The following is a 12,193-nucleotide window of genomic DNA, read 5'->3' as shown; positions in this document are numbered from 1 at the left end:
TGGGTAAAGGATATGAACAGACACTTCTCAAAAGAAGACATTTTTTGCAGTCAACAGACACATGAAAAAATGCTCATCATCACTGGCCATCAGAGAAATGCAAATCAAAACCACGGTGAGATACCGTCTCACACCAGTTGGAATGGTGATCATTAAAAAGTCAGGAAACAACAGGTGCTGGAGAGGATGTGGAGAAATAGGAACACTTTTACACTGTTGGTGGGAATGTAAACTAGTTCAACCATTGTGCAACACAGTGTGGCGATTCCTCAAGGATCTAGAACTAGAATTACCATTTGACCCAGCCATCCCATTACTGGGTATATACCCAAGGGATTATAAATCATGCTGCTATAAAGACATATGCACACGTATGTTTATTGTGGCACTGTTCACAATAGCAAGGACTTGGAACTAACTCAAATGTCCATCAATGATAGACTGGATTAAGAAAATGTGGCACATATACACCATGGAATACTATATAGCCATAAAAAAGAATGAGTTCATGTCCTTTGTAGGGACATGGATGAAACTAGAAACCATCATTCTGAGCAAACTATCACAAGGACAGAAGACCAAACACCACATGTTCTCACTCGTAGGTGGGAATTGAACAATGAGAACACTTGGACACAGGGTGGGGAACATCACACACTGGGCCTGTCGTGGAGTGGGGGGATGGGGGAAGGATAGCATTAGGAGAAATACGTAATGTAAATGACGAGTTAATGGGTGCAGCACACCAATAAGGCACATGTATACGTATGTAACAAAGCTGTACGTTGTGCACATGTACCCTAGAACTTAAAGTATATATATATAAAAAAACCTCCACAGTCACCAAAGCAAGAGAGTTTGCCCCCTTCTTTTCTTGGCATCTTCTAGCTGTTCCATTAGGGCTTCATTTTCCCTTCAGGGGAGCTTTTTGAGGGTCTTGAGAAGCTGCAGAAAAGGGAGAAAACTTTCCAAGAAAAAGAAAGAGAAATAAGAATGAGAATGGATTCATGGCAGTTCTGCTTTAAAGTATACTTCTGGTATCTTTAGAGATGCTTTCAATGCTTCAAACATTTCAGTCTCATTGTGGCTTTTCAAAAAGTAATAAGGAATGATTAGTGGATTTTTTAAAGAATTTCTGCTTGGCCTAATTTGTCAATAGGAAGAAAAGAGAATACACCAGTTAAATGTTCATATTCTTAAAAGCAAAAGGCTTATCACTCCAGCTCTGCATTTAGAGTCATCTTTGGTTGGGGAGATTGGATCTATTTATAGCTGCTACCATAGTCTTGTGGAGGGGGACTGCACTCCCTTTTTCTCTGATATTTTCCAAGTCTTGTAGCACAATATAGATAAGGGTGGAATATTTCATAAGACTTTACCAAAGGCAAGGGAACAAGCAGAAGGAAGTAAGTACAGAGAACAGCATGCAATGAAACCATGTTTGATGTGAAATCTAGCTTTAGTTTTCAATGTTGCTTTCTCCTTAGCTCCTGGCTTGCGTCAAATTCATACAAACCATCTTTTCCCTGACACTCAGGAAACCCTTCAAGCATGTCTCGTTTCTAAATTTCAAACTCAAGAGAGAGGGCTTCCTGATTGACACCAGGAATACAGCCTACATGGGTGTGGCATGTGTTTTCTACATATAGTCATATCCAACCATATCCTGATAGCTTCCACAAGACAGTCACATCTAGCTATATCCAATCATCTGATATCCTTCACTAGAGATAAACATTCGGCCATAGGTTTGTTATGTAATCTTTATATATTACGTATATTTTATGGCTTTTTAAATTAGGGATACAGCATTATATAATTAAAAACATGGACTAGAGCTAGTAGACCTGGGTTCTAGTCTATTTGCCAGTCTTTTTCAATCTGTCTATAATTTTGTGGAGAGATTTGGATATGATTAGTCTGTAATTTTATAATTTAGACTATAATTGAATTATTTTAAATAATTATAAAATTTGTACTTAAATCTTTCTCTTTGCCTATTTTAATATGATGCTGAGATATTAGTGAGGCATAATGACCCAATTATTATTCCTTTGAGAAAATATCCATTTTATAATGATATACTTTATAGGATAAGTTTTCCATTATGGTGACAGATGGGACCTACTTATATTTAAAAGGGGCCATAGGGGTTTGCTATGAGTTTTTTTAAAGTAAATATTTACCTCTAAATGTACCTTGCACATAATTTAGATGTTCTTATACAGAATGTAACTGCATGTAGTTAAATCTATGCATAGATTCTATGTTTTCTAGTTTTATTTCTTTCATGTATTTGACATTTCTTCTTTAAATTTTTTAATTGAATTGAAAAAGCAAACAAAAACATCATATATTAAAGTACTTTAAGTTATTTGGTACTCTTAATTAAGATACACCAAGTTTTTTCTTTCTACTTAAGTATAATCTGTTTTTCTCCCCAGAGCGAAAAGCTGTTGCTATATGATACAGTCCAGAGTGAACTAGAGGAGAAGATAAGAAGGCTTGAAGAGGATAGGCACAGCATTGATATTACCTCAGGTAAGAAGAATGATATGATTGTGATGTTTGAGTGGCACCAAACCTTTGGTTTACTCTAGTGTCTCATCATATCTTAGTCTTCTAATATTAATATTATGTAAATGAAATGTCCCAGGAAAGGAGAAAAGGGGAAGAGCTCTAAATAATTTCATGTGATGGTGATTATGTTGTTACTGTAATTTGAATTAACACTTTAGAAAGATGTATAAAATGGAGCACATGACAAGGGACGAAACAGAAGTATGACAGGAACCTACTGGCAGAATAGTGTCAGGGCTGGATGTGGTGCTGCACATCTACATCTGTAGTCCCAGCTGTGCAGGAGACTGAGGTGGAAGCATCGTTTGATCCCAGGAGTTCGAGATTGCAGTGAGCCATGATGGCGCTGCTGCACTCCAGACTGGGCGACCTTGTCTCCCAAAAAACAAAAAAAAGAATAGTATTGGAAGTTAGCTGCAGTGTGTATTTTTCCCTGTAAGTCTTGAGAGACTGTCATGTGGAAGAAGGAATGAAAACCTTTTTGACATCATACAAGGTAGGACAAACTGATAGAAGTTATAGGGAGATAGATTTTTGTTTCAGAAAAAGGAATAACTTACTAATGATTAGATCAGTCAAGTGTGAATTTGGCTTTTTCAGGGTATTACAGAAAGGTTTTTTGCATTGAGTGGAAGGTCTACTCTGTTATCCTACCGTTCTTGAGTATATGTTACTTTATCTGTTACAAAGTTTACTTCTCTGTGGGGTAGGCATGGGGAGTCAGATAAGCTGAGCCTAGTGCCAGTGCTCCCTCACCTACTAGTCTGGTGACCATGGACAGTTACTTCACTTTTCTAAATCAATCTCCTTGTCTGTAAAAGGAAAATAATAAGAATACCTACCTCAGTGGTAGCTTTGAGGATTAGGTGAGACAATGCATATAATATAAATTTTACAAAGTGCATGACAGTATGGTAATCAGTTCTTAGTCATTAAGTGCCAAGTTGAGTTTTGCTTTAATAAAGGCAGAGGAAAAGTTAAACACGTAGCGCTCATGAAATTATGTACAGCTTAATGTATATATACCCAGCTGCCAATGAAGTTTTATACATTTTTACATGTAACTAAATAGCCACTGTAAAATTACAGTCTTTTTTTCTCCTTCGTTCACCAGAAACCCACTAATACTTAATCTTTATTTACCTGCCAGAGCTGTGGAATGATGAGCTTCAGTCAAGAAAAAAGAGGAAGGATCCTTTCAGTCCTGACAAAAAGAAGCCAGTTGTTGTTTCAGATATCCTTTTCCAAATTTTCTGTTTCTTTTTTCCTTGATGTACGTTTTTCCATTGTGCATGCCTTTATAACTTTTATTTGTAAACATTGACTTTATTTGCATGATCCTGTAATAAGCAAAAGATGATTTATTTATAAAACGACTGAAGACAGAAGATATAGTATATACTTTAGGTCAAGAGAGGTGGGAGAGGAGAAGAAATTCAATCATGATCTCAACTTTGAAAATTAATGTGACTTGTCGTTCACCAAGGGCTTTGATGTGAAACAGCCATTTAGTATATGGTATGATTGTTTAATTCTCGTGCACTTTTTTGTCTTTTTGAGACAGGGTCTCACTGTGCCACCCAGGCTGGAGTGCAGTGGCACAATCATGGCTCACTTTAGCTTCAACCTCTCGGGCTCAGGTGCTCCTCCCCACCTTAGCCTCCTGAGTAGCTGGGACTACAGGCACGTGCCACTCCGCCTGGCTAATTTTTGTATTTTTTGTAGAGATGGGGTTTTGCCATGTTGCCCAGACTGGTCTCAAACTCCTGGGCTCAAGCCCGTGTAGGCCTTCCAAAGTGCTAGGATTACAGGCATGAGCCACTGTACCTAGCCTCATGTACTTTTTAAAAACATTTTTAAATGTTTCTGAAATTGGAGTATAAATTAATCTGTATATTCAGTTTTGGCATTCCCTATGGTACCATCCCTCTACCCCCATCTTTTCCCCTCCACCTTGAAAACCAGTGATTAGGTTAGTGACATATATTACAATCAATGATATCATGGAATTAAGGGAATGTAGTTATGACATCAGAAGTACTAGACTGTGTTTATGCTGGTACTAAGTGGCTTGAAGAATAATTTGAAGTTAGAATTTAGGATGCCAAAGCATTATGCCCATAAATCATTGTTCCATTTGCTGAAACATAGTACTTTGGAAATATAATTCAAAGTGTGTTATTCTTACAGCTAAATTGACCTTGACTATTCAACGTCCCTATATAGTTTATATGCTACAAGATCTTGATATTCTTGAAGACTGGACAACAATTAGGAAGGTATGATTAAAGAGCAGTGGAACACAAGTGTATTTTTATAGTCTTTTTAAGATTCTATGTTTTTTTATTAGTACATCAAAATATGATTATTGTAAATATGCTTTGCTTTTGCAACATTTTTCTAAGGCAATTTAATACTATTACAGATAACAGTGAACTACAAGGATATTTTAAGGGTTAGAGACATGTCAGCAGTTTGTATTTTTTCTGTTATAATATAACTAATAATTTATGAAAAAGTCCAAAAAACATTTATTTAGTTTGCCTAAAAATAATAACATCACCATCTGTGCCTAGTCCTTTGGCTGGTTCTGGCTTATAGAAAACACTTGATAAATATTTGTTGAACAAAAGAACATTTGAATCCTTATGTGTCTTGCATCCTGTCATTAAACATTCAAGAATTATAGTCTTTTCTGTTCTTGCCTAAAAGTGGAGGCTTGTTTTCCATATTATAATTTTTCATTTTTGTAAATTTCTTAGTTGAGAGTTAGAGATTATTTCAGGTATTAAAAACATCTCTAGGAGAAATTGTTATCCCTCATATTCTTTATAATCTTAGACATTACAAATTTATTAGAGCAGCTAATGGTTATACTTTACTGTCTTTGTTCTGGACTTAATCAGTAGTATTGTATATATTAAATAGACACCAAAATATATTTTCAGTCTGAACTCAGACTTCTTTCTTCCTTTTTTTTTTTTCGTTAAGGCAATGGCTACATTGGGGCCACACAGAGTGAAAACGGAACGTAAGTCATTTAGTCTGAGTTGAGAAATACTCTCTTTGGAGACTTGTTGAATCAGGGTTGTTAAATCATCTACATACTAAAGAACTCTCCCATCAGTGGTTTTATTTCATTAGTGAACACCGTACCTGAAATTATGAGGAATTCTTCTGAAGTCATTGTTTCATGTAAAAGTTTCAAAAATTTCTGAATGTGGTATAATTCTTTCAGTGTTCAGCTACATTCTTATTGCTAATACTGGATCAGTAACTCAAAAAGTATTTATGCGGTGTTTCTTATGGGCTCTGTCATTCTGTAGCGGACGTATTTGGAATTTGTGGGTTGGCTTCAGAGATTCTGTGAATCCTCTGAAATTATATGCAAAACTCTGCATGTGCATTTTCTGAGGAGAGAGATCAGAATGCTGACATTTACACATTCTGATATGCCTTAGTAAAATTCATATCAAGGTACACTTCCTTGATTTTTTTTTTAAAGTCTAAAATCACTGCCAAAATGTGATGGACATTAGTGTTTAGGATAAGTTTCTCCATTTCTGCCTTCTTTCGCTATAGGTGAGATTTCTTAATCCTTCTAAGGACAATGAAGCTAGATTAAAAAGAAAAACATATTTGAAATACTTAGGAAAGGAATTTCTAGTCACATTTAAACAGCTTAAGTCATCTGTAAGAGACCAATTTCTGTTCTAGGCTGGGCATGGTGGCTGATGCCTAGCATGATCCCAGCACTTTGGGAGGCCAAGGCAGAAGGATCACTTGAGCCCAGGAGTTTGAGACCTGCCTGGACAAGATGATGAGACCCTATCTCTACAAAAAATACAAAAATTAGTCAGGCTTGGCGGTGTGTACTTGTAGTCTCAGCTACTTGGGAGGCTGAGGTGGGAGGATCACTTGAGCCCTGGAGGTCGAGGCTCCAGTGAGCCATGATCACACCACTACACTGGGCAACAGAGCAAGATTCCATCTCTAAGAAGAAAAAAAAATTCCATTTTATTTTTAACCCAGTGATTCCTTTAAACTTTGTATTATGTGAGGAAATTGCAGCAGTATTTGCCCTGGGGAATTAACTGCCAGAGCAGCTGCCTAGACATGTAGAGCAGTGGTTCTTAACATTTTTGGGTAATAGATTCCTTTTGAGAATCTCATTATCATAGTTGAGTGTGTCTCCCTCCCACTCTTGTTATCTTCAGCATTGTATCCTATTAGTTTTACTTATAACACTTCACTCAATTTGTACTTTTTTTTTTTTTTGAGACGGAGTCTCGCTCTGTGGCCCAGGCTGGATGGAGTGCAGTAGCGCGGTCTCGGCTCACTGCAAGCTCCGCCTCCCGGGTTCCCACCATTCTCCTACCTCAGCCTCCGGAGTAGCTGGGACTATAGGCGCCCGCCACCACACCCGGCTAAGTTTTTGTATATTTAGTAGAGACGGGGTTTCACCATGTTAACCAGGAGGGTCTTGATCTCCTGACCTCGTGATCCACTCGCCTCGGCCTCCCAAAGTGCTGGGATTACAGGCGTGAGCCACCGTTCCCGGCCTCCGTTTGTACTTTTTAATTTTGTCTGTCTCCTAACTGGATTGTAAGCTCCACAAAGGCTAGAACCGTATCTCTTTTGGTCACAGCTTTTTCCCCAGCATACTTCCTTGTGTATAGGAAGTGTTCAGACAGCATTTGTTAAATGAAAGAATATGCCAGATGGTATTTTAGGCCCTGAGGATACAATGGTAAAAAAAAAAAAAGATGGACCTCCTGGAGCCTCTTTAGGGGAGGTGGAATCATATATATGTAGATAAACAGTTAAGACAATAGTTACAGATTATAGTAATTACTCTAAAAGAACTGTGCAGTTGAGATAACAATTAGCTGAGGAGTGGGTAGAGTAGTTAGGGAAGCCCTCTCAGGAGCTAACATTTGAATGACTTCATGGGCTGCTTTTGACACTGTGTTTCCATAAAAAAGATTATTTTTCCTGTATGAGTTATCTGACTAATGCCAGATGATTTCTGGAATTTAAAAATAGAAGTTGTACTTAGGACATTTCCTTTTTAGAATTAAAAGCCTGGGGAACACTTGGAACATGTATTAAACTCTGCTTCTTTTGATATATCAGATGCCTACAGGGGAAAGAATAAGTATAATTTTCAATTGAAATATGGCAATTTATATTTTATATACTACTTAAAATTAGCACTAATAATTGATAACATACCTGCTTCCCCTTCTGGTACTTGATTAATCAATTGATGATTTATTGTTCATTGTTTAGCTTTGTTTAGTAGTTATATTAAAAACTTAATGATTATGTAAAAGAATGTAAGGAATAGATCTTTTTATTACATTTTAGGTTTGTTATTTAAGAAATATTTTTAGTCCTTTTTTACATATGCATGGATTGATATTAATTCTTAATATTCTGACCCTTTGTTCTTCTGACAGTGTTTTATTAATATAACAGTTTTTGAACTGATCCCTTTAGCACCTGTGAAACTGGAAAAACATCTGCACAGTGCTAGATCTGAAGAGGGAAGACTATATTATGATGGTGAATGGTATATACGTGGACAAACAATATGTATAGATAAAAAGGATGAATGTCCTACAAGGTAAAAAAAGCCTTTATTATTTCAGTGTTGCTCAGTATTGTCGTTTACGACATTGTTGTCAGTGAAATATTTCCTGCCTCCATAGTGTACCTATATCATTAGTTGTTTGCAGATCCTTTTTTTTCACTTGACATATGGCTTGATTACATGTGTGTACAGCAGTGTTAATATGTATGAACCAGACTTCATATTAAGTTTATGAACACAAACTTTAATGCAAGGGGAAATGTTGAAATTATTTAGCCAGGTAGCTGATCCTATTTCTTAATTCTTCTAGTAGGTGAATTGTTAGGATTGTGCTATAATGACCCTTAAACCAGACTATTATGAATTTTTGGTGGAACTAGTAATGTTTAACTTTTTTGGATGTGTTAGAGTATTTTAGATAAAAAAAATTTGTATCAATTAGAGTAGGAAATAAATGGAAAATTAATAAAACCCTTAAGATTAATAGTAATTAAAATATAACCTAGGGCTGGGTGCTGTGGCTCACACCTGTAATCCCAGCAATTTGGGAAGACGAGGCAGGAGGATTGCATGAGGCCAGGAGTTCAGGACTAGCTTGAACAACTTGGCAAGACCCTGTTTCTACAAAAAATAAAAAAAATTCGCCAGATATGGCAGTGTGTGCTTATAGTCCTAGCTGCTTGGGCAGGAGGATCGCTTGAGCCCAAGAGTTTGAGGCTTTTGGCCTCATTTCACCACACCACTGTACGCCAGGCTGGGCAACAGAGTGAGACCTTGTCTCTCTAACAATAACAGCAACAACGAAGGGTAACTTGAAAACTGCCTTTTAAAAGTCCTAATAATATGTCTAGGCTTAAATAAAGTTTATGAAACTATTTATATAGCCTTCTAAGTTTTATCTGGTTGTGACCTTTTGAAAATATTAATGTTCATCATCTTTCATTCTCCAGTGATGTAGGATTTAATTCTCAGAGTAGTACCTTCTATGGTAACAAAATATGGTTTTGTAGGTATCAGTGGTAAATAAAACAACTTGAGTTTAGTCTACAGTACGCATTTTCCAAATACAGTGGTTTTAATTGTAAGATTATAATTTTGTCTTTAAATTTTTAGGACATTGCGTATAATAGCTTTTCTCATAGAAGCTCATTGAACTAACTACTAGTTTATATATGATACTCCTGGATTCTTCTATTTATTTTATTGTTTTTGAGATATTTTACCACTACTTAGCATAAAAGTTGTTGAAAAAGAGATGAGGCCAGGTACAATAGCTCTTTCCTGTAGTAATTCCATTACTTGGGAAGGCCAAGGCAGGAGAATCACTTGAGCCAAGGAGTTTGAGACCAGCCCTAGCTGGTCTTTTTGTAGAGAACCCCGTCTCTATAAAGTAAAAAAGTTATTCGGGTATGGTGGCAGGTGCCCTTAGTCCCAACTACTCAGGCTGAGGTGAGAAGATCACTTGAGCCTGGGAGGTTGAACCCTGATTGTGGCATTTCATCCTGGGTGACAGAGAGACCCAGTCTCGAAAAAAAAAAAATTCCTATTCACTCTTTAAAAAATAAATAATTAGGCCAGGTGCAGTGGCTCACACCTGTAATACTAACACTTTGGGAAACCGAGGAGGGTGGATCACGAGGTCGGGAGTTCAAGACCAGCCTGGCCAGTATTGTGAAACCCCATCTCTATTGAAAATACAAAAATTAGCTGGGCAATGATGGCATGTGCCTGTAATCCCAGCTACTTGGGAGGTTGAGGCAGGAGAATCACTTGAACCTGGGAGGCAGAGGTTGCAGTGAGCTGAGATTACACCACTGCACTCCAGTCTGGGCAACAGAGTAAGACTCTGTCTCAAAATAAATAAATAAAAAATAAATAAATAATAAAAAAAGAATAAAATACACATCTGTTTCAATAAGTAGATCTTTTTATGTAAAGATTAGTAGTGTAAAAAAAAAAAACTGGTATAAGTACTGTAGATGGTTTGACATTGGGAATTAGAGATTAGTATTTGAAAGATTTTCTGAAGCCAGGGCTGACATGAGTTGTATGATACCAGATAAGTAGTGCTTTTAACTCCAGTTTTTTTTTTTTTTTTTTTTAAGAGGTGGGGTGGGGATGGAGTAGGAAGAACGTGCTTTTAATAGTGCTAATAGTAAATTTTACCAACTCTATTAAGAAAAGAAGGATGATCTACTAAGTATTGTTGAATGTGATATTTTTGGCAGCATGCACTGCTGATACGCAGCATTCTGGTAAATGACAATTATATACCAGAGTCTACTGTTGTAGGCCAGTTTATTTTGGTTTTATATAGGTAATACTCTAAAATGAATTGAGGAGACATATTGTAATTCATTCATTCATTCTTTTTTTTTTTTCCTTTTTAGTGCTGTAATTACAACAATTAACCATGATGAAGTTTGGTTTAAGAGGCCTGATGGAAGCAAATCTAAGCTTTACATTTCACAGCTACAGAAAGGAAAATATTCAATTAAACATTCATAATCATGATTTAAGTGTTATCTAAATTTACCTTATTAGTGTTACCAAATGTAATGTGCCATGAGAGTAAAAAAAATGTATTCAATAACTTAATATTCTCACTGAATCATGAGAGAATGTGTATTTGTAGGTAGTACTCTAAGTAGATCTCATTGATATGTTATTAAAAGAAATAGTAATACAAATTTTATCATGATCCTTACGTTGATTTGCCTCTTAGGTCTGATGACCAACAGATATACTGTATATGATAGGGGTTTCTTTCTAAAGATTTTTCTTTGGTTTTTAAAAAAGTTATGCAGATTTGTTTTATCTTTAGTAAACTATGACTACATTTATCTGCAATTTTAAAAATTTTCCATATCTTTGTCATTCATTGTGTGTTTGTAAATAAGGCCGATAAAATGTTTCCTATAAATGGTTTGTACTAGTACATTAGTGTTAAATCAGAACTGAAATTTAAACATATATATATAAGTATATATATATGTATATATATGAGGATGTATATATGGCATCATCAGCTTATTTAGAACTGATGGCCGTACCTTACAATCTTGTTTTCCCCAAAATTAAGCTATTGGGTTTGAAAGCTAAAAGGAGCACTTTTGTAGAATAGCAACTTTTCTTTTCCTCTTCCTTGATTGTATGGTGGGGCGGTGACCTATTTTTACAAATTATACCTAATGAGTAAAATTAGTGTAAAGTGATCACATGCTTCTACCTGTATTTCTAGTGGCCCTTTAGAGGCAGGTATTTATACCTGGTATTTATGATGCAGTATATAAGTGGTGAACAATAACTGACAGTATTGTGCTTGCTGTACATGTCTGGTCTTTTGAAACAGATTTTAGTAAGCATTTTCCAGAGGTAAAACTGTGTCCTATTCTAATTTTATTCCTAGGGCAAAGTAGACAGGGATTATTTCCTTGAATCTGTTTCCAAATTAATATTTTTATCTTTGGTATTTCTACACTTTAAGGCCATTTGGTGCAATTTAGAAAGTGTTGGCCTCCCTTCCCTTAGCCACATTCAAAATTAACTTCCAAAACCTCAGGAACAGTACAAAGAATTAAAACCCTCAATATGGCAGCACAGCCGGCTGTAGTATATATTTAAGGTACACCAAATCGAGTATTCTTGGTGGTCTTGTGCACTTTAATTTCTGTTACAATAAGTTAAGAGGATGAGGAAGAAATGTACTCATTAACACTTACTGCAGAAATATCTGCGTTATTCCGTTTGTTTTCTTACTATTTTACCTCTTCAAACATCTTCCTGTGCAGATCACTATTTCATAGTTGCCAAATTTTAAAACACTTAACTTCTGAAATTCAGTGTCAGCAAAGTGATATTACATTGTTCTGTTTCTAATTAACATTAGCAAATGTATGTAATGTCATAACTCAATAGTATTTGACAGTACTTATGTATACAATGTTTGATAAGCATTTTTAATAAGATTTGTATTTTTAAATTTAGTATATAATAAAAAGATGTGTTTGAGTGTGA

At 35.9% G+C, this 12,193-nt stretch overlaps 1 protein-coding gene across 4 annotated transcripts in view; it reads left to right on the top strand.

Moving 5' to 3' along the window:
* Positions 1–12,193, top strand: part of BRMS1L (BRMS1 like transcriptional repressor) — a 49,525-nt gene extending 37,332 nt beyond the window's left edge. For 2 of the 4 annotated variants that reach the window (XM_033188246.1, XM_033188248.1), the window contains 6 exons: positions 2,445–2,541; positions 3,731–3,814; positions 4,795–4,859; positions 5,572–5,611; positions 8,083–8,209; positions 10,567–12,193. In XM_033188246.1, the coding sequence (XP_033044137.1) occupies positions 2,445–2,541; positions 3,731–3,814; positions 4,795–4,859; positions 5,572–5,611; positions 8,083–8,209; positions 10,567–10,684 (531 nt within the window). In that variant the 3' untranslated portion in view covers positions 10,685–12,193. Of the gene's footprint in view, positions 1–2,444; positions 2,542–3,730; positions 3,815–4,794; positions 4,860–5,571; positions 5,612–8,061; positions 8,210–10,566 lie in introns of all 4 variants that reach the window. The other 2 variants (XM_033188245.1, XM_033188247.1) reach the window with 1 other exon arrangement.

This window comes from Trachypithecus francoisi, unplaced genomic scaffold, assembly GCF_009764315.1.
Source record: "Trachypithecus francoisi isolate TF-2019V2 unplaced genomic scaffold, Tfra_2.0 Lachesis_group3, whole genome shotgun sequence".
Classification (NCBI taxonomy): Eukaryota; Metazoa; Chordata; class Mammalia; order Primates; family Cercopithecidae; genus Trachypithecus; species Trachypithecus francoisi.
The sequence above is the reverse complement of the archived record's forward strand: the minus strand, read 5'-3'. Positions and strand labels throughout refer to the sequence as shown.